General features: G+C 53.2%; 1 protein-coding gene across 2 annotated transcripts; it reads right to left on the minus strand.

Annotated features, from left to right (window-relative positions):
- Positions 1 to 7,120: 7,120 nt before the first annotated feature.
- Positions 7,121 to 21,163, minus strand: PLIN1 (perilipin 1). 2 transcript variants are annotated; one of them, XM_040642793.1, is made up of 9 exons: positions 21,060 to 21,163; positions 20,333 to 20,391; positions 17,444 to 17,648; positions 15,652 to 15,734; positions 14,944 to 15,208; positions 14,447 to 14,619; positions 12,518 to 12,709; positions 11,844 to 12,089; positions 7,121 to 10,893 (listed from the first exon to the last, which is right to left on the minus strand). In XM_040642793.1, the coding sequence occupies exons 2-9, from the start codon at positions 20,375 to 20,377 to the stop codon at positions 10,546 to 10,548; spliced, it is 1,557 nt and encodes a 518-aa protein (XP_040498727.1). In that variant the 5' UTR covers positions 20,378 to 20,391; positions 21,060 to 21,163; the 3' UTR covers positions 7,121 to 10,545. The 2 variants fall into 2 exon arrangements, with proteins under 2 accessions (XP_040498727.1, XP_040498728.1); XM_040642794.1 differs by lacking the exon at positions 21,060 to 21,163 and adding an exon at positions 20,987 to 21,051.
- Position 21,164: the final 1 nt, after the last annotated feature.

The raw sequence follows: 21,164 nt of genomic DNA on the forward strand, positions 1-21,164 counted from the left end.
TTCCTGCGGGCCCTGGAGAGAGAGGAAGAGGCCCCTACCATCAGCATCTGTACTCCAAGGGCTGGACTCACCCCGCAGGTGACCCAGAGCGAGATCCTGGGGCCCCTGACCTTGGAGACATGGAAGAGAGGGTGATTAAAGTGCAGAACGTCCTCTGCGCCAGCCTGGTGCCCCAATACTGCAAGGGCCCACACAGTCCTACACGGTAACACTTCACGGCCCCCATCACTGGCAAAATGAGGCCCTGACTCCTTCACCTGACTCCCAAGGGCTTCTGTGTTCCAGCTGTACCCTTCCCCTGGGACCCCATCTCCTAGAACACACACACACACACACGCACGCCACTACCACCACCACCACCACCACATCAGGGAACTCCTTTCCCTAATACCCACTGGGGTCTCCGTAATCTCTGCCTTTGTCACCTCACACCCCCTGCCCCACCTTCTTCAAAAAAGATCTTTCAAGACCAAGTTCCCACCACCAGATCTGCCAATTCCATCTTCTAAATATCTCTCAAGTTCACCTGCTTCTCCCCATCCTATTGCCAAAGCCCAGGTCCTGGCCACTGACCTCTGGACCAGCTTCCTCACCGCTCTCAGTCTGCCTGTGCCCTCCTCCAGGACAACCAGAGGCATCTTTAAAAATTGCAAATGCAATCCTGTTACTCTCCTTAAATTCTTTAAAGAGGCTCCCCCACTGCCCTTGGTATTCAAAACTTTAACAGCCCTGCCTACCTTGTCTGCTCACCTTCTCTCTGCTTCCAACACACTCTCATCTTTCTCCGGGCTTAGGCTGGCCCCGGCTTCCTTGGGGGGCCAGGAAAGCGCCTCTGCTCTGTGTCCCCAGCACCACACACACACACACACACACACACAGCGCCCCATGGTGCTCCCACCAGCCACTGGCCGCTCTGTTGCAGACGGAGCTGGGAGGCAGGGACCCTGCGGTCCCGCTTGGTGCTGTATCTCCAGCGCCCAGCACAAGGTCAGACGCTTAGTCGCTGCCCCTCAGTGATGATGAAACTGCATCCAGAAAACTCCCCGTCCCCATTTTCTTCTTAACGCAGTTCACACCGCCCCCTACCCACCGGGCCCACAGCCCTCGATTTGTCACTAACTTCTCTCAGCGAGTGTAACGGTTCGTTCGTTCCCTCACGCAATCATCCAGTCCCTGCTGGGTGCCGGGCCCTGGGACACAGCGCTAACTATCACGCAGTACAGCGGGAGCCTCCCCGCGCCCCACGCCCTGAGCTTTTCCAGCGCCGCGCGGTCCCGGCTTTCGGCTGCGCACCGAGGGCGCCCGGGCAACTCCACCGGTGCGCTGGAGGAGGCGGGCACGGGACAGGAGCTCCCGGAGTTTGGAAAAGTGATTACAAACGTGGACCCGACCCTCGCAGCGTCGGCGCTCGCCCCTCCCGGCCAGGCCCGGGATGCTGGCCTCAGGCCCCTACTCAGGGAAGGAGGTGCTCCTGCCAGCCCAGAAAGGGGCCTCCAGGAGGCTGGTACGCAAGGATGGGGGCTCCTCGTGCTCGGTCAGAGCTCCCCAGGTGGCTCTCCCACCGCCACCCGGCCCACGCCTGCGCGGGGAGGGGGCGAGCGCGCGCTTCCCCCCTCACCTCGTCCTCGACCTCCACCCCTCCCGGGCCCACACCCACCTGCTTGGGTGGGAGCACAGTGCCCCGCGGTGCAGTCAGGCTTCGAGCCTCCACGCGGCGCGCTCGGATGCCGTCATCGGGACCCCCGCCCCCCCAAACATCCCGCCCCTCACCCGCAACTCCGCCCGCCTGGGCGCTCGGGGGCGGAGGCGCGAGCCGGGCGGCGCCGCGGAGTCTGTCCGCAGACAGGGCGGGGCCGGACCTGGAGGGGCGGGGATTGGGCGGGGCCTCACCCGAGGGGCGGGGCCGCACGTCCCAACCGCCCCCTCCTCCCCCCGCCCCGTGCCATCCAGGGCTGCAGGCGCTGCGCTGTGATTCCAGCGCAGACTTGCGGAATTCTGGGGACACGACCACCAAGGTCGAAGCCCCGAGCTGGAGAAGCCCACCTGCTCGTGGAGCGGGGTACCTAAATCTTACAATGCAAGTTGCAACAGGTGAGAAGACGAAAACTAACCAGGAGACTTTTCTCTCCGCGAGGGGAGTTTGGATTTTCCAACCCTAGACTCTGAGTAACAGCGGAGGAAAGATCTACTGCTTGTTCATGAACTCATTCGTTCAGGTCAGGTGCAGACCTTCTCTCCTTCCGCCATTGCTACCCCTGTATCGCATCGCAGCACTCCTTACGCCCCCTCAAAGCTCAGCAAAGCTCTCCCTTCCCCATCCTCTGGAAGCCTCCATCCCGCTTTTCTCTCCGATTTCACTACCCCTTCTAAAGCGGAGAAGGATCCATCCCCCAGGAGGTTTTCGAGATTGGGCTGGGGGCCCACTCCACCCTGTATGAACAGGCCCTGGCTGCACCCTCTGCACTCACACCAGAAAGAGTCGTCTCTGTGCCCCTTCTCCATCAAGACCCAGAGTGACCCAGGGGGTGGATGGATGAAGCCACCAGCAACCTGGCATGCCAGAAAGAGAGCAGGACAGAGTCTGCCCCTGGGGGAGCCTCACCAGGGTGGGCCCTGACAAGGCCTGGCCCCACACCTCTGGCTTGGAAGACCCCAGTTTAGAATGAGCAAGGGAACCTCTGGTCTATTGGTAGATTGCACGGCCACCCAGCCTCAGGTTCCTGGAGGGACAAGTGCCCCAGAAAGGGGCCACTGGGAGGTGAGGCTGTAGAGTTCTCAGCCAACCACTCCAGTTAGGGAGGTTAGTCCGGGTGAACAGCTAGTGGGAACCTTGCCCAGGTATTCATCCTGCATCTACCTGGGCAGGTGCAGCCCAAGGGACTGCCCCCACATCGCCTCCAGTGTGCCCCCCACCGTCCACCCCAGCACTCCAGCCATCCTTGTCTCCTCCTCTCAGCCTGTCCGCCACTGAACCCTGACTCCCCCTCCTCTGTAGTTTCCAGTCCAGGCAAAGCACTTTGTCCTCTGCCCCCTGGCCACCCAAGTCACCATCTGGGCCACTGCAGAGCCTCTTCACTGGTTACCTCCGTCCCTGTAACACATGCCAATTAGAAGAATAATACTAGTAAAGAGCACAATGTATGAAGAAGGCAGGTAAGAACAGTCAATGTCTTGGGGAGTGCCCTTCCAACTCTTATTCTCTAGGTGTCTTAGTCCACTCAGGCTGATATAACAAAATGTCAGATGCACAGACTGGACAGCTTATAAACAGCAAACATTTCTCAAGTTTTGGCGCCTGGGAAGTCCAAGATCATGGCCCTGGAAGATCCAATGTCCAATAAGGGTCCACTTCCTTGATGTCCCAGAGGCCCCACGTCACAGTGTGCTCCTGTGGCAGAAGAGATAAGCTAGCTCTCTGGGGTCTCTTCTGTATGGACATCAACCCCATGCACGAGGGCTCCACTCTCATGACCTAATCACCTCCCAAAGGTCCCACCTTGAGGGTTAGGATTTCAACAAATGAACTTGCAGGGGGACACAAACATTCAGACTGCAGCCCCACGATATACAAGCACCTACGTATATATTATACACATGTATAATACACATATTATCACTTGTCCATTGTGCCTACTAAACTGAGAGGTCCTTGAAAGGAGTGTGCCGTATTTACCTGTGTGTGTCTTTCCCTTGGCCCTCGGCCTGGCACTGTCGCTCCATAGAGGTTTTTAGTAGAAGTTATTGAAGAAAGGAAGGAAAACCTTTTTGCATTAGCGGAAATATGGATATGGATCGCTATGGCTCAGGTTTTCATATTGTAGGCACAATGCGACAGAAGGGCACTTAGGACGTATCTGGAGAATAAAGCAGCATCCCCTTGATGGCATCTTATGCTTTAGAGGTCAAGGCCCCCATCTGGATACCAGGCCATCCTGTCCTCAGCTCAGAGTCCCGTCTTCAGTCACCTCTGTTTTGTACTCTCAGTCCCACCCCCCCCAAAAAAAAACAGTAGAAATGTCGATCTCCCCACATCAAAAAAATGCTTCCTCAGTTCTAAGATTCACATTTTGTCACACTGTAACGTTTGTGAGATGGAGCTGTGTCTTGCAGTCATTGCCAGGGGAAACTTGGCACCAGGAGAGGTGAGAGGGGATGTCCACCTGCCACCTCAAGGACATGGTGTCTTCACCTCCGTGACCTCTGACAGACTGGTTGCACTGGGAGCACCACACATGGTTGAATTTTAATTAAAATCTGGAAACATATTTGTCACGTTAAATGTCCTTAGAAAAATTGAACTCCGATGTAGTAACAAAATTTATTATGTATACACAAGACTGCCTGTCATAATGCAATTAAGGCTGTAGAAACTGCCCAGCGTCTTTGGATAGATCTATATTAGGAGGCCCTCAGCTTCAAGGAACACAAACCACAACTCGAAGTACACAAACCACAACTCGAAGTGGCTTGAACAATAAGGCTGTTCGTTAGCTCAGCTGAAAGACAACAGGGAGGAGGCTCTGGGGCAGGTTGAGTCAGTGGCAGTGTGACAGAGGACCTGGCTTGTCCATTTCTCTGGCCATCACCTTCAACCATAAAACATCCAGAGGAGGAAGAGAGCACCATATCATGGGGCCCTCTTTGGATCAAAGGAACTTTTCCCGGGAGCCCAAAGAGTGGCCTTCCCTCACATCTCTTGTACCACATGGCTTAGGGCTGCTGTCTGGGAAGTAACCACTGGCGAAAGGGTGGGAAGACTAGGACGGCTTAGAAAATGCACATGAGATGGGTCTGCATGGTGTTGGCAAATGTGACGGTCCATTTTATGTATCCACTTGACTGGACCATGGGGTGCCCAGATATGTGGTCAAACATTACCTTAGACGTCTCTGTGAGGGTGTTTTTGGTGAGAGTAACATATAAATTGGTGAACTTTGAGTAAAGTAGATCGCCCTCCCTAGTGTGGGTGGGCCTCATCCAATCAGGTGAAGATCTGAACAGAACCAAAAGGCTGACCCTGCCCCAAATAAGAGTTTTCCTGCCTGACTTTCCTTGAACTGAGACTTTGGCTTTTATCCCGCCTTCAGACTCAAACAGAGTATCGGCTCTTCCTGGGTCTTGAGGCTGCCAGACTTTGGGCCTTCAGGCTTGCGCTCGAACCAAACCACGGGCTCTCCTGGGTCTCCACCTTGCTGCCTCAACCTGTAGCTCCGAGGACTTGGCAGCCTCCTTAACTGTGTGAGTTCATTCCTTCTAATGAATCTCTCTGTATATATACCTCTTATTGATACATATTTATGTACTTCCTGTTGGGTCTATTTCTCTGGAGAACCCTAAGACAGGAAGTCATCCGCAACCACATCCTAGAATTTTCAGAGATAAGAGAGGCTGTTCAACTATTCACATATCACGAAGGATCCTCATTCAGCTACCAGGCATCTATCTGTCAGAAGCTGCTAGAAGCTGCAACACTTCCTGTGATATAGAACTCAATTAAGGAAAAAAAAATAATTAAGGAAAGACTAAAAATTCACCTATTTGTGAAAAGTCAATGCAACCCCAGTGTTGTCTGACATGCTGTACAATGACATTGTTGGTCCCGAATATTCTAAAGGAGCTGGGGTCCTGAGCTGGAATGATAATGGAGAAGGCCTATTACCATAATGGTCAAAACAATTCATTTAGACTCGTAATGTGAAAAAGCGGGGAACGAAACTTGGATCTTCATACATGTAAATGTAACAAAAGTTGGTATTAATTTGTGAAACCTCATATTTAGGAGAAGGAGGTACAATTAGAATTAGAATTATAGTTATTAAGCTTAAAGAAAATAAAATTAAAACTTTTTTGTTGTAATACAATTTTGAGAGAATTTTGTGATGTTAGTTCACTGATGTGAATTCATGACTTTGGAAAGAAATACCTTTTTTCTCGCTCTTACTAGTGGTTGTGCAATGCCTTTTTGTCTATCACCGATACACACATGGTATGTAATCAGGTATGCAATCAGGTATGCACCCCTTAGCGTTCAAACTCTAGGTTCTATCACCATCCCCTATTAAAAGTAGCTGATTCCAGGGGCATCTGGGTAGCTCAGTCAGTTGAGCAACCAACTTTTGATTTTTTTTTTTTTTTAAGATTTTAGTTATCTATTTGAGAGAGAAAGAAGAGAGTGCCTGAGAGAGCTAGTGGAGGGGGCGGGGAGTGAAGGGCAGAGGGAGAGGGAGAAGCACACTCCCAATGAGCAGGGAGCCCGATGCGGGGCTCAATTCCAGGACCCTGGGATCATGACCCGAGCCAAAGGCAGATGCTTAACCAACTGAGCCACCCAGGCGCGACCTCCCCCCCCATTTTAGCTCAGCTCATGATCTGAGTCATGGGATGGAGCCCCACGGTGAGCATGTAAATCAGAACAACCATGCTGGAGGATAATTTGGCAATATCTAGTGAACAATACACACACTGTGTGACTTAGGAATCCCATTCGGTCATAGTCCCCAAGAATCTCATAAGATTGTTCACTGCCAAAATTATGGAATAATAGAAATATGGAGGGGTGCCTGGCTGGCTCAGTCATTAGCGCATGTGACTCTTGACCTCAGAGTCATGAGTTCAAGCCCCACATTGGACATAGAGCCTACTTTTAAAAAATATGGAAACAATCCAAATGTCTGTTGACAGGAGAGTGGTGTGGCAGAGATTGCAAGTTGCCCCCTACCCCCAGGATCCACTTCCCATCCTTTTAAGACCTCCGATTTTAGTTAAATGCATTGCCACTCTGAATAAAGACTGTATTTCTCAGCCTCCTCTTTAGCTACATGTGGCCATGTGACTAAATTTTGTCCAGTTAGTTATAAGCAAAGTAATGTGTATAATTTTTCCTTCCCCCATGTCTCTTCTCTGTGGCTGGAAAATGGAGTTGAAGGCCAGGGCTGGAGCAGCCATCTTGGCCTGTGAGGCGACCTGAGGAAAGAAAATCTCTCCAAAATAATTCAATTCTAATGCAAATGACTAAATTAATACACTTGTTATTAATATACTAATTTTACATGCTTATTAAATATAAAACTTATTTGTCTTCATCCATTTGGTCCGCTATCACCAAATACCACAGACTGGGTAGCTTATAAGCAATGGAATTTATTTCTTACAGTTCTGAAGGCTGCGAAATCCAAGGTCATAGCGCCAGCATGCTCACATTCCAGTGATGGCCCTCTTCTTGGTTCATAGCTGGTGCCTCTTGCCCGGTCCTCACATGGTGGAAGAGGCAAGGGAGCTCTCTATGGCCTCTTTTATAAAGACTCTAATCCCGTGGAGCCCTCATGACCTCATCACCTCCCCAAAGCCCCACCTCCTCATCCTATCATCTTTGGGGGTAGGATTTCAACATATGACTCTGGGGTGGGGATACAATCAGATCACAGCAAAATTTGTATAATAAAAAAATCTCTAGTGAAAACGAGTGACTCTCAGAAACTTCCTTTTGAGTAAAAAAAAAAAAAGCAAGTCTCAGAAGAATACACATAATTCCACTTAAAGTTCAAAGCCTGCAAAACAAAATAGTATCGGAATGAGGTATATGCATAGGAAAGGAATTTATAAAGAAAAGCAAAGGTACAGTAAACACAAAATTCTGGATTATGGATCCTGGGGGCAAGGCCAGGGTGGGAAAGGAGAAGCCAGACAGGACGTTCTAATGGTGCCGCTCACGTTCTGTCTCTTACGTTGAGCAGTAGGTAGGAGAAGGGTCCACCAGTAGGACATGCGAGCTTAGTCCCCTCTCTGCAGACAGAGGAACCGCCGGATGCCTGCTAACTGTAGCGAGATGCCGATGAGACATGCAGAAGTTTCCACTGACTCAGGTTTATAGAAATGTGTAAGAGAATTTGCCTTTTTCGTTTGTAACCCACATTTCAAGATTTAAAATAATTTGATTTATGCATCTTATAAGTTTTGATGAAGTATGAAGTGTTTAAATGTTTAGGAAAATTCTGCTTCAAACAATGAGCATGATAGCCCAAGTCTATCTGTCTCCAGACACAGAAGTCCTTTGGATAGTAAGATCCTAAATAGTTATGGAAGAAAAAAGTGGTAAATAACTGCGTGGATAAATGTATTTTGTGGTCGGTAATGGCTCTTTTTCCATCTTCAAAAGCTGTGATTGAGTAGGAGGTGTGTTTCGTGAGCTGGACTAGAAGAGAGGGGATAAGGTGTTTCTCTGAAGGGGGCCCTGGCACCCCAGTGCAAAGCGGAGGGCTCCCCGAGGTCGTGAGCGCCCAAAGATGAGCGTGGATGAGCCTTCAGATCCACGTGAGCAAGGAGACTTGCCCAAGTGAGGTCTCTCAGAACAGTGAAAAGTCCCACACCAGCCAATGAAGCACATTTCTGTCATTTAGAGGAGATATTTTGCTCTCATTTCTCTCCAAAATGTGTTCAGAAGCCCCAAGGGCCAGGCTCAGAGCACTTTGCTACCTAATCAAGAGGTTTTTAATGATAAAAAGAATCTTTTGCAACTTAAACTGTTTGTTTCCTGGGCTGTGCTATTCCATACGCTGGCCCCCAGCACTCTGAGGGGTGAGGGGTACGGGCCAGGGCCTGGCCGGCAGGTGTGTTGACTGCTACAGCCCTGTTAAGGCCCTAGCTCTTCTGGGTTGCTGAGAGGGCAGTTTTTGTGCCAACTGGGGTATGGCCTAGAAGGAAGAGCCACAGGACTATGGAGGAGTGGATGGTCAGGAAAGCAGCGTGGGCAGGTGAGTCCAGAACAGCTGGGTGTTTCTTTCTGCATACCCAGGCTTGCGGTCACTGCACCGGCACCTGCCCATGGGAGCCCTGCCAGGGCTAGGCTGACCCTATCTTTGTAGCCCCTGTCATATCAGATCACACTCCCTCCCCAGGAAACTGCTGGGAGTGGTGTGGATTGTAGAGCTGGGGTGGGGTGCCCAAGGCTAGCTCTGAGTCCTGGCCATGTCCACACGGGCATGTCCATCCTCAGATTCCAAACCCGAGCATCAAGGCCAAGGACTCATTACACCAAAGATCGGCCAGGACCTAAAGTCAGTTTCAGAAAGCTGGGCTTTTGGGTATGGAACAGAGTGGGGGGCCTAGAGGGTGCTCACAGGTCAAAGGGGGGGCCTATGGGGAATGTATATATGGACCTCTAAAAGGACTGACAGAGAGGTGGTAATTATCTGTGCAGCTGATGACAATAACAAGAAAAACTGAGTTTGGGTTGGAAGGCTACTTGGCGTTATCTAACAATATTTAAATAACACATCCTCTTTCACCCAGCATGTCATGGTTCCAAGTTATCAGTTTCTCCTGTAGATGTACCTACACGTCTGCACAAAATATTTCGTATACAGATGTTTATTGTAGCTCTGTTTGCAGGAGCAAAAAAAAAAAAAAAAGGAAACAACCTGAAAGTCCATCATTAGGGAACCAGGTAAATCAAAGATAGCACATCTACATTATGAAGTGCTTACTACATGGCCGTTAAAAAGAGCAAGGAGGATTTATGGCTCTGATACAGAAAGATCTCTAAGATGTATTGTTAAGTGAGGAAAGCAGGATCACATCCCACAGCTGTGTGAACAAAGTGGGCTTGCACATGCACAGCCTGTACCTGGAAGGATATCCGAGAGACTGCCAGCACGGTGGTTTCTGTGAAGGGCAACTGGGGAACTCAGTGAGGAAGACACACACCCTTTTGCAATATTTGAATTTTTAAATTATAGGTATGCGTTCCCTAGATTTCCAAATATTGACGTTTTCAGAAATAGGACCTGGAATGAATTGTGGCTACTACAGAGTCCGTACATATAGTCTGTGTAGTTTGGACTTTATAAGGTGAACGGTCACCGTTGTCGTCCCCCGGCACTGGGGGCGCCAGCATTCGAAAGGCGGTAGAAGAGGGAACATACAATTGGAAAGCAGGAAGGATGCACATGGCAGTGCGGCTGTGAGCCAGGAGGTGGCGCTACAGAGCGCAGGCCGGGACTCACCCTGCGAAGAGTATGCGTACTCGGAAAGGGAGGCTGATATTTACAGAAACATACAACAGCTTTTGCACCTAATTGTCACTCCCTTCAAGGTAGTCTGCTGAGAGCCTGGATACTCGGAGGAATCTCTGAACTCAGGCCTTAAACATATGTCAGAGACTTCTGCATAATCTTTGTCTACAGAGGATGGATCTAACTTTTGGAAACCGTCAAATGTCATTTGGCCACAAGTTTGGTTAAAGAAGTGAGAGATCAAGTCAAACAATCTTTTGGTTAAAAAACAAAACAAAACAAAAACAAGGCATAGAATCAAGGCAAGCTGCTGCTCTGACGCTTCTTAAAAATAGGTTCTGACAGCTAAGCCCAAAACGGTGATGAAAAGATAACGCGTGCCTCGGCAGCGCGGCGGGATGAAGCTCGGTTCCCAGGGGGCTACTTGGAAGAGGTCACCGCGCACTCGGAAGTGCAGGTTCTGTTTCTGGGCGGACAGCCCGCCCGGGCCTCGCCCTCGGGGCAGCGGAGGGGCGGCCAGGCGGAGGCGCGGGGCTCAGCTCTTCTTGCGCAACTGGCTGTACTGCGCGCGGCCCAGGATGGGCTCCATGACGCTGGGCCGGAAGAAGCTGTCGCTGACCCTGCGCCTCGGCTTCTCGCGGGCCACGGTCGGGAAGGACGAGCGCGGCGCGGCGGGCGCGTCCGCCCTGTCCTCCGGCCCCTGGCCGGGGGGCGCCCCGGGGCTGCGCGCGGGCCGAAGGCTGCCGCGGGGCTGCGGGGGACGCGGCGCGGGCTCTGGGCCCGCGGGCGGCGCCCCAGACGCCCTGCGCTCGGCCTCCCGGCGCTCGGCCTCCTCGATGTCCCGGAATTCGCTCTCGGGCTCCATCAGCGACAGCCTGGGGAGCTGAGGGCCCCGGCAGCCCTGTTAGGGCGCCGGCCTGGCCCTCGTCCCTGCGCCTCCCCCCTCGCATGCACCCCTCCCAGGAGGCCTTCCAGAGGGCACAGCCTGGGGTGTGGGACCGGGTGTGGGACCGGGGCGGGGGAGCAGGGGAGACCACTGACGTCTTGCTCTCTCCAATGGTCTCCTCAGTCCAGACCCCCCAGGCAAGGCAGGCAGCTCCCTCCCAAAGTGCCTGGACCCCTGGGGTCTCCCTCAGAGGTGGCTCCGTGGAAAGTCAGCGGCTTTCCCACCGTTCCTTGGGCCTGAGTTGTGCGCGAAGCACAGCCCCCTCGCTGTCCCTGCCAGGGTCAAGGGACGCATGCCTGGCCCTGTTTGGAGCCCAAGGTGAACAGGCTGGCAGCCAAGACCCTGCATGCCTCTCGGAAGTGGGTGACTGAGTGACCCCTGCCCCCAACCCTTGCTCACTCTAAAGGGTGGACGACCTGACTGGGCTTTCTGGGGCCTGCACAGCCTGTCACTTGCTCTAGGAAGAGGCCCAGGGACTGCCAAAGAGGCAGTGCTGGCGTCTCTCCGGTTTCTCCTGTTAATAGGTGATAGGATTGGGATGGGGCAGCGGCTGTGCCCTGGAATAGAGCCCACTCCCCAGGGTGCCCTGGAAGCCTCCCTCTGGCCCCTTCCCAGGGAACAGCATGCAAACCCCCTGAGGTGAGGGCTGGGCCAACTGGGGACCCCCAGACTGATGGTCGGAAGCGGGGCTGTGGGAAAGGTCTCAGGCCAGGGCCACCGTCTCTATACTCTTGGGGCTGGCAAGGGCTCCCCATCAAGGCCATAGTTTGTCAAAATGTTTCTGGGGTGCTGAGGATCAGGAGGATTGACAAGAAGGCTGGGGAAAGGGGGGGCACTGGTCACATCTGCTTTACCTGTCCTTCACAGGCCCCTGGGGTGGGACTCACCGGCACGTAGTGGACCACCGTGTCTACCACGTTGTCAGTGACGCCCTTCAGGGCGTCTGACAGGGACATGGCCCTCCCCTTGCTGGAGGAGACCGCGCGGGCCGGGGTGAGGCGCAGCATCCTGGCTGCCGAGCCCAGCACAGCCGCGGGCGCCCACGTCACGGCGGAGATGGTGCTCTGCACGGCCTTCTGCAGCGTGCGGGCCACACCGCCCAGGAGGCCTTGCGGGCTGGGCAGGGCTGCCACCTGCGGGCCAGAGCTAGGTCAGCACCTCCTGGGTGTGTCCCTTGGCCCCTCTCCTCCCCACTGCCCCCAGAGCTGGAGGGAAAGTACATGGACACCGAATGGGAAAAACTGTCCGCCGGTGTCTTCTAGCTCTGCGGCCTTGGGCAGGTCCCTTCCCCTCTCTGGACCTGCTTCTTCATCTGCACTGTGGGGATGACAGTCTCCCCCCTGCCTACTTTCTGGGGCTGTCATGAGAATCAGCTGAGAGAAGGGCATGGAAGTACTTTGTTAGCCAGCTCTCTGGGGGTGCAGTGAACAGCAGAGCGTGCATGTGCTGTCTCTGGGTCTGGGGGCCGAGACCCTCGTTTCATCCCATGACTCTGCTTCGTGTCCCCTTGGTGGGCTGTGGGACTCTGAGGTCCCCACTCAGCTTCTGCTCGCCCCCTTACCTCTTTGAGCTTGCTCTCCTCAGTGTCCGATTCCTCCTCCTCCTCCGTCTCCTCTCCCTCCGTGTCTGTCTGGTCATCGTGGTCCTCGTCCTGGGCGGCCGCGAGGTTGTGCAGCCAGGGCACCCGCACCTCACTCCGCCGCCGGGACACCACCTGCATGGCGGCCGATGCACCCCACTGGGCCAGACTGCTCTGAGTTGGGGGGAGGGGAGCCGTGAGCTGCTGGCCTCACATACCTGCAGAGGCCCGGGCAGCCCCAGCGGGCAAAACCCCTCACTGCCAGGGCCAGGTCCCCAGACTTGTCACTGAGTGGTCACTCACACACCTGGAGCGCGCACATCGGTAGTGTGCAGCTCTGTGAAGTTTTATAAGCACACACGGGTGTAACTACCACAGATCAAGATAGAGGCCATTTTCAACCCCCCAGAAGTCTCCTGTGGGGGTGCCCCCCGCCCTGTCAGTAACCCCCCCCCAGGGGACATGTTCACCTATGCCAACAGAGGATTGGTTTTGCCCATTTTTGAACTTTGTATAAATGGACTCATGCAATGTGTCTTCTTTCATGTACAGCCGCTCCTGTTCATCGTGCGACTCGTCCGTGCTACTGCACGTCAGGAGAGCTCCTTCTCTGTCCCTCTGTGTCATATTCCATGTATATCTAGCACAGTTCACCCACTCTGCTGGGGGTGGACGTCTGTGTTGTCTCCAGTTCTTGGCTAAGGATAAAGCCTGGTAGGAACATTTGGACGTGTCTTTGGGGGACATAAGCTCTCATTTCTGTTCGGTTGAATTGCCGGGTCTTTGTGGGGAGGTGTGTTTAGCTTTAGTAGACACTCCTTGGAGATCTTTAAAGAGTAAGAAATCAAGAGGACCACAGTGTCCCATGGACGGCAAGAGACCCGGGCAGGTGGGCTGGTGTCCCTTTGAGGCACAGCCTGGCTCATTCCTAGCCCTAGGGAGCTCCCCAGACAGGGCCTCCTTACCATACGGCTTCAGGGGACACCATTATGTTCCGTGTGAGCAGGGTGCCCGAGGTGGCACGGTACAGCAGGCCCTCCCTACTACACATAAGGCTGGGACACGGGTCAGTCGCAGCCCCCACGGGTAAATGATCCCCCAGTGCAGGGGAAAGAAGGGAACCACTACTCCCATATCCCTACTCGAGCCACAGAACCTGGTGCATAGTAGGTTCTTGGCAAACATTTGTTTGGAATGAGTCAGGCCTGATGATGCTTTTAAAATTGTTATCCAAATGATGGCTGAGAAGGGGTTGTTTTGTTTGCTGACCTTTAGGCTTTAATTTTTATTTCCTTTATTTTCCTTTATTTGGCCTTAGTTTCTTACTAAAGGTCCTTATGAAAAAAATCAGTCTATATCTGTTAAAATACACAGTGCGGGGGGGTGGGGTATGGTGGGGATTTAGCCCCGCCTGGGCCTAGAAAAGGCAGCTTTACCTTAGGTGCAAGTAGGGTGCAAATTAGAAGCCTCTAGAAGGGAGATTTTAAAACCTGGGGGCAGTCAGGGTCAGGGATGCAGCCCGGCCAGCGCTCTCTCCCCAACAGAAGGGGTTTGGCACCTTGCTTACTTACAGGTGACACTCCCTGGTTCCTGGATAGCAGCTAGGGGTCTCTGCTTCCTCATGGGTGGAAGGGCCCACCACGAGAAGCCCCCTTGTGAGGATGAACGCTGGGAGGTGGGACTCAGAGGGAGAGGGAGAGAGACAGAGGTGCCCTCGGCTCACATTCTGTCCTTTCTCTTTCTTTGAAGCCCAGAGGACTGGCCCTCTGCCCCCTTAAGGTCTCTTGTCCTTAGACCAAAAGTTCCAGCCCAAGCTGGAGGAGAGAATGTTCCTAGTACCAGAGGTGGAGTGGGGTGGGGACGGGAGGGACCCAGGCTGGGGGTCAGCCAGAGCTCAGGGCAGACACTCACCAGGGGAGCCACACCTGGGATCCACATGGCCAGGGCGTGGCCCTGCTTCAGCGCCCGGGCTGTGGTCTGGAAGGTGTGTCGAGAGAGGGTGTTGGCCAGGGCCCCAACCCTGTGCACAAGGCTCGGCTTGGCTTTGGGGGGCTCCTGGTCATGCTGCTGTCCTGAAGCAGGGGCTGGGTAGGATTTGGGGGGAAAGAAAGGAAAGCTGATCAGAGAGAGAGGGGGGCTGGAGAAGCTGGGGCTGTGTCTAGGGTTGGAAAGTGGTTACCCAAGCTTCACCACAAGTTTGCTGGTGACTCGGGCCACTCACTTTCCCCACTTACAAATGGGGAAAGGAGGCTAAATTACGATGGATCCCTCTGGAAATCTTGCTGGGCCTTCCCTGTTCCAGAACTGTGGCTGGCTGAACTCTGGCTGCCTCTTGCTAATTCCCAGGCAGCATGGGTAGCCAACCTACTTCCCAGGGAGGGTCTGCCAGCCCCCCTAATGGTAGATACCTGACTCTTCCTTGGCTGAAGGGAGTAGGAACTCTACCATCTTCTCAACACCACCCAGGGCCAAGTCAGCCCCTCCAGAGGCCAGCCGGCCGGCTCGCGTGTTGGCGGCATACTCAGCAGTATCTTTGGCTACCCCCCAGGCGAGCTCACAGCTGGCCAGAGCGGCCCCCAGGACCTTGTCCGAAGTGCTGGCGATGGGCACGCTGATGCTATTCCTGGCACTGCGAAGGCGGGTAGAGATGGTGTCCTTCAGCTCAGACGCAATCTGGGGGAGAAGTGGAGGGGTGGGATAAGTGACTTTTTCAGTCTCATGATCCATAAAGGGCTGGATCTTGAGGACGTGGGACTGCCATCTTGAGATCTGATGAGTGTGGCCCATGATCGTAGGTGACTATAGTTACCAAGTGGCCTGGTGCAGGTCCACCAGGTATCCTGGGATGGGGAATGGGGGGAGCAGAAGCAGTGGGACCCAGCCCAAGGCCCTGGGCTGTGCCTGCTTTCCAGAAAGCCTGTCTTCATTTGGCACCCCATGGAGAGGAGCAAGCCCACTGTGTGGCCTTAGGGGCAGGCGGTTACCCCCAAGCTTGAAGGGCATTTGCCACAGAAATGAAAAGTTGACCATCATGGCATCGTCAGCCTGTGCCCTCTCCTCCTGAGAGGCGAGACAACAGAGTACGGGGCACATTAGAGAAGAGGAAGGGGGCTCACCTTTTCAGGAGGGTACTGGAGGGCTGGGATCTTTTCCTCCAGGTGGTCCAGGCCGCGGCAGGCCAGCTCGTTGGCAGCTATGACTAGACGTGAAGGCCACAGAGGGGTGAGCCACGAGGACCTAGCAGTGGCCTCTGTGCGAGGAAGGCGCCTCAGAGCCCTCCAAACCCCCCAGCCCTGCTGCAGCTGAAGCATTTTGGAACCCGAGTACCCCCCACTCCCCGGCCCCTTTCACTCCCCATCCACTGTGACTCCTTGAGGCCAGGCCGGAGTCTTCCCTCTGTGTAGGAACTCTGGGGTCAGGCAGATCTGCGCTCAGAGCCCAGTGCGTGCGTCTGCAGTGCGTGGCTTCCGGTGAGTCCTGGCGTGCCTGAGCCTCAGGTTCCCCGTCAGTAAAATGTGGACTGATGGTGTCTACCTTGCAGGGTTGTGGTGAGGAGGAAGTGACAACACCACCACAAACACCACCAACAAATGCTGGTCTCTCCCTCCCTGGCCTCCCTCCCCTCTCTGGATGAGGTCTGGGTACGCATGAAGGACAGGGAGAGTGAGGGTGTGAGAGGAGGAGCAGTGGGGCCCTCGGCTGGGCCTGTGTGGGTAGGGCTGACACTGCTTTCATCCTAGAGGTGACCAAGTCCGAGCTGCAGCTGGCCCAGGCCCCGGACTGTCCATGTCCTTCCCTCTACCCTCTAGGAGTAAGAGGATCAATGGTGGGAAGAGGGTGGCAGGGAAGAGAAAGGAGTTGCCCCCAGAGAGGGGGTTAAGTGGCAGAGGACGCAGATGCTTCTAGGAGGTAGGGGCTGCTGAAGACAGAACTCTGCAGTCATGATCACGGAGATCGGTTCTCTGTGCTTTCATGTATTCTCTCTCCAGATATCTTACAACTCTTCACAAAATTCTCAAGCAGCAGAGAGCCCAGATGACTTGGGCCATCTTCTGACTGGGCAAAATGAGACCCAGGGAAATTACTGAAGGAGTTTGCGGGCAGGGAGGCCGGCCCAGGGCGGAATCCTCAGACACCCATAATTCTCTAATCAGGATGGTGGAAGATCCTAGACTTCTTGGTGCTGCTGGAATTTCCCTCAGCCCTGTCAAGAGCCTTGCCTCGGATGCCCTTGTCGTGATGAGCACTGGGTGATGTGTGGAAATGCTGAGTCACTATATTGTATGCCTGAAACTAACATAACACTATGTGTTAACTATACTGGAATTAGAAAAAATAAAAAGAGAGAGAGAGCAAGCCTTTCCTTGGAGACCATATTTTCAAATGGGGCAGAACAATTCGAATAGGGCTGGGTCGGGTAGTAGGCCCGCATGGACGGTTTCTCTCCACCTCCAGGACCCTGGTTGCTAGCTCTCTGCTGCTGGGCCCAGAAGCCTTCCCATCCCCCGCTGCCCCCCCCTCCCTACTGCTGCTGCTGGATTTGGGGCCCAAGTGGGTGTCTGGTCTACCACGAGCCCCACTCCCACCACTGCTCAAACAGCTCTGCCCATCTCTTCCCCTGCCAATTCTTCGGCCCATCATTGCAATCCCAGGAAAACGCCAACTGGGCTGTAGATGGGACATCTACAGATGAGGAGAGCTGTATGTCCATATCTGTACCTGTATCTAGAGCGTCTATCACTGTATCATCTATGTCTGTAGAGAAGAAAGTCATAAAACAGGATGTGGGTGGTTAGAAAGGCCACCAGACAGCCAAAAAGGCGCACAGACGTATTGGCAGACAGACAAGCAAGCTATCAGACAGACAGACAGACAGACATGGCACCTGCCAGTGCCCTGAGGACTCACACTGGGTGGACAGCCTGCGGACCACCGGCTCCATGCTCCAGGCAGCCAGGCTGCTGGCACCCTGCACGCCCTTCTCGTAGGCATTGCATACAGAGGCCACCAGCGGGTGGGCTTCCTTGGTGCTGGTGTAGGTCTTCTGGAAGCACTCGCAGGTGCCGCTCACCACTGGCAGCTGCAGGACCCGCTGCAACACGTTCTCCTGCTCCTGGCGTGGAAGGAAGGCAGGCAATCAAAGCGTTCCCCTGCAAACTCCTGCCTCCCGGAAATCAGCCTGCTGGTGAGGCTAGCCTGCTTCCCAGTGACCTAGGAGGAACCCAGGCCACAGAAGTCTCTGGATGGCCCCCAGGAAAAGCCAGAGCCTGCCTGCTCTCCTCTCCTGGCTCAATCCAGGCTCTGGGGAGCTACTGGGACGCGGCCTCCCTGCCTGCGTAGGGTGGTCCCCTGCCTGTGCATACTCCCCCTTCCCTCCCAGACCCCCTTCTAGCTGGCAGAATGCCACTCCCTCAAGACACGAGCATCACTGCTTCTGGGAAGCTTCCTGACCCTCCTCCCGGACATCAGCAGACACCACTCCTTCCCTGGCTCGCCTCCCCATTCATCACACGGTGCTGTGTGTCCCGACTGTGTGTCGTTGCTGTGTCTCCAGTGCCTAGCCCAGAGCCTGTGCAGCAATGCTGGCTGAATAAATCAATGGGTCAGGGCTGTGCCTAGAAGGCGTAAGTTGAGATCTGCCCAACTGCCCAGAATCACAGCAGTTTAGGCCTCCAGGAGCCTCTGCAGCAATAGAGCTTCCCATAGTCTCTCTGGCCAGCTTGTATTTTTTTTCTTTAAATTTTTTTAATTTTTAAATTTTTTTCAAGTTTGTCATTTTTTAAAGTTAAATTCAATTAATTAACATACAATTTATTATTAGTTTCAGAGGTAGGGGTCAGTGATTCATTAGTCTTATGTAATACCCAGGGCTCATATCACGTGCCCTCCTTAATGTCCATCACCCAGTGACCCCATCCCCCCCAATCCCCCGCCCGTTCCTCCCCTCCATGGCAGGCTTGTATTGAGACACCTCCTTGGATGGACCTTGCCCCTCATAGAGTGGCCTGTGGCCCTCGTTGGACAGCTCTGCCGAGCTGCAATGTGGCTTCACCCGCTGCTCCACCCTCTGCCCCCTGGAACAACACTGAGCAAATCGATTTCATCATTCATGGGCTGGCCCTTCACATATTTGAAGGCAATATGTCTGCCTTTAGTGGTCCTTCCTCTGTTCGAAATAGTTCGAGACCCTAACTTAGCTACCGCCCTGGTCTGGTGGTCTACAGTTTAGTATTGTCTAGATAGGCTACAGTTTAGTATTGTCTTTCTTAAACATATAGCACTCCAACTTGAAGACAGCATTCCAGGTGTGGTCTGAGCATGTGGGGTATAGTGAAACTGTCGCTTCCTGTTATTGGGGTGCTGTGCTCTTATTAATACAGTCATATAATTAAATTTTAGGACACCCAGGAATTCCAGTGAACAAACACTGGTCTTTGAGTAAAGAATGTGGATTCTAGTCCTGCACAAGGAATATTGACTCAGTGCCATTATGCTCCAGGCAATGATTGGGGTGCTTGGGTGACAAGACCTCACTGAATTCTAACAGTGACCCTCTGAGGTCAGGTCAGCACTTTGCCAGTGAGGACACAAAGACCCAGAGATGTGAAGTGACTTATCCAATATCACACAGCTAGTAAATGGCAGTCAGGATTCCAACTCAGGCCTGAAATGACATATCTGCAAGATTGGCTTCAAAATACCATGAGGTGGGGGAATAAATGAACACAGAGGAGGTGGGATTGGCCACAGGATTAATTGCTTTGCAGCTAGTGAAGGGTCTTCTGTCCATTCTGAGGAATGCTGAGAATTCTCCATGTGAACATTAAAAAAAGAAAGCTCCCCAGGTCCTGACTCAGATGCTGGAGCTCTCTCTGCGGTTTGAATATGTCCCTGTTACATGGTTCTGCTCTGGAGGCAAGCACCAGCCTCTTCTATTTGTAGGCTGTTAGGAGACCCATCAAGGAGACTTGTAAGGAGACTGAAATTTGAACTCGAAAAAGATTATGACTGTAAACAGAGAATATTTTCTTTAACATTTGGACAGAGCCTTCGGGGGTTTTTGTAGGCAAAGTCAAAGATGGAGAGAGAGGTCCTGGGAAGGGAATAAACCACCACCTGTTAGGATGGCTTAACTATGCACTGGTTCATTTTATGCCTCTGTGTTCTATGATTTAATATAAAACTTGGTGGTGATTCCAAGTGCAAAAGTTAGCTAAAGCCTAAACTGGGACAAGACGGGCATTATATGGGCTCACATCTGAACTGTGCCTAAATCAGAGAGGCCTTGCCTAGGGGGGGTGTCAGGTACCCCTTAAGGTGTCACACTGCTCCAAGTCAGAGTGAAAACCAGCCTAGACACAAAAGCCCGGAAACAATGTCCATCTAACCCTTTCCCATATATGGCACAGGCTGTGCGCCCTGTAACCCCAAGAGGTGCTGTTCACATGTTCTAGAACACGCACGACACCCCAGTTACAGAATGCAGTGGCTCGGCTTTCCAATCTACATCCCACCTGGGTGTACAAAGCCTGGGCTCAACACAGTAGTTCCCTTCCTCTCCTTACCCACTCAGCCAATATTTCTGTTCTTTTCCTCCGAGGTGCTCAGTTTTCGGTAGGCTCTAAGAGCCCCCTGCAAAAGGTACTGAGGGCAAGAATAATGGAGACATAATGGCCAATCAAAGAGGAATACAATCTAGACATAACTTGTTCTGAGTTTCCTGAACCTCTCCTCCCTGCTCCTTCCTCCCCTGCTCAGTGGTTCCCCCCAAATCTCATATAGGTCCAAGGTACTTACAGGGAGGTCTCCATCCAGCAAAGTTGGGCCCTTGTTGACCGCCATCACAGCTCTTCAAGCTGCAAAGCAGAGTCCCAGGTCCATCAGAAAGCCCTCAGCTTGAGGCCCGCAGGGTCAGTCCCCTACGTCTCATGGCCCCACAAGGCCCAGGCTGCCGGAGAGCGCCAGCTCCCTCAACAGAAGGCATCAGGTTGGAGCATGAATGTCACAGACCAGCGGCCACTCCCTCGAGCCCCATTGGGAGGAGCTGCCCACAAGCCTACTTGTCAAGACTGACGTTTCTTACAAGGGTTCAGGGTAAGAAATGACAATACGGGTAGCTTTAAGAGATAAGAGGTTTTTGATGAAGTTAAGGGGCCTCCAGATGAGGATCCAAAAGAGACTAAAAGAATAAATTTCAGGTTTAGTTTTTTTTTTTGACGAAAAAGTTCAATTCCTCTCTTGTTAAGCACGCGTCCCTGCCAGTCCTTCCCTGAATGCTCAACTAGGAAGAAAGTCATCACTTCAAACCAGCTATTTCAGCTGTGTTCTGGAACAGCTAGCGCCCCAGAACATCTACCCTACACTCTTGGTCATTCTCCTTGAATAATCTCTCCCTCAGTGGTTTCCCTGCAGGCCTCTTCATCTTCCGTGAAATTCTCAGGAGACCCTTACCCTCAGTTTCTTTCCTGTAACTCTCGAAAACAAATCAGGTAAGGCAGATGTTCCCGGGGCCCCCCGTACTCACGCCAGCTGATGCTGCCTCAGTCCCACAGAGCCCAGGCTGCTGAGTGGCTCCCCCAGCAGCAACAACTCAGCCGCTCCAGGGAAGCCTTGGGCAATACTACTAACA

This window comes from Ursus maritimus, unplaced genomic scaffold (genome assembly GCF_017311325.1).
Source record: "Ursus maritimus isolate PB19 unplaced genomic scaffold, ASM1731132v1 scaffold_27, whole genome shotgun sequence".
In the NCBI taxonomy this organism is placed as follows: domain Eukaryota; kingdom Metazoa; phylum Chordata; class Mammalia; order Carnivora; family Ursidae; genus Ursus; species Ursus maritimus.

Coding starts and splice junctions, on each gene's coding strand:
- PLIN1 (XM_040642793.1), bottom strand. CDS start 20,377: ATGGCGGTCAACAAGGGCCCAACTTTGCTGGATGGAGACCTCCCT. Junction 12,710..14,446: donor TCCCAGGTGTGGCTCCCCTG/GTGAGTGTCTGC, acceptor CCCCCAACTCAG/AGCAGTCTGGCCCAGTGGGG. Junction 10,894..11,843: donor CGGTGGTCCACTACGTGCCG/GTGAGTCCCACC, acceptor CGGGGCCCTCAG/CTCCCCAGGCTGTCGCTGAT.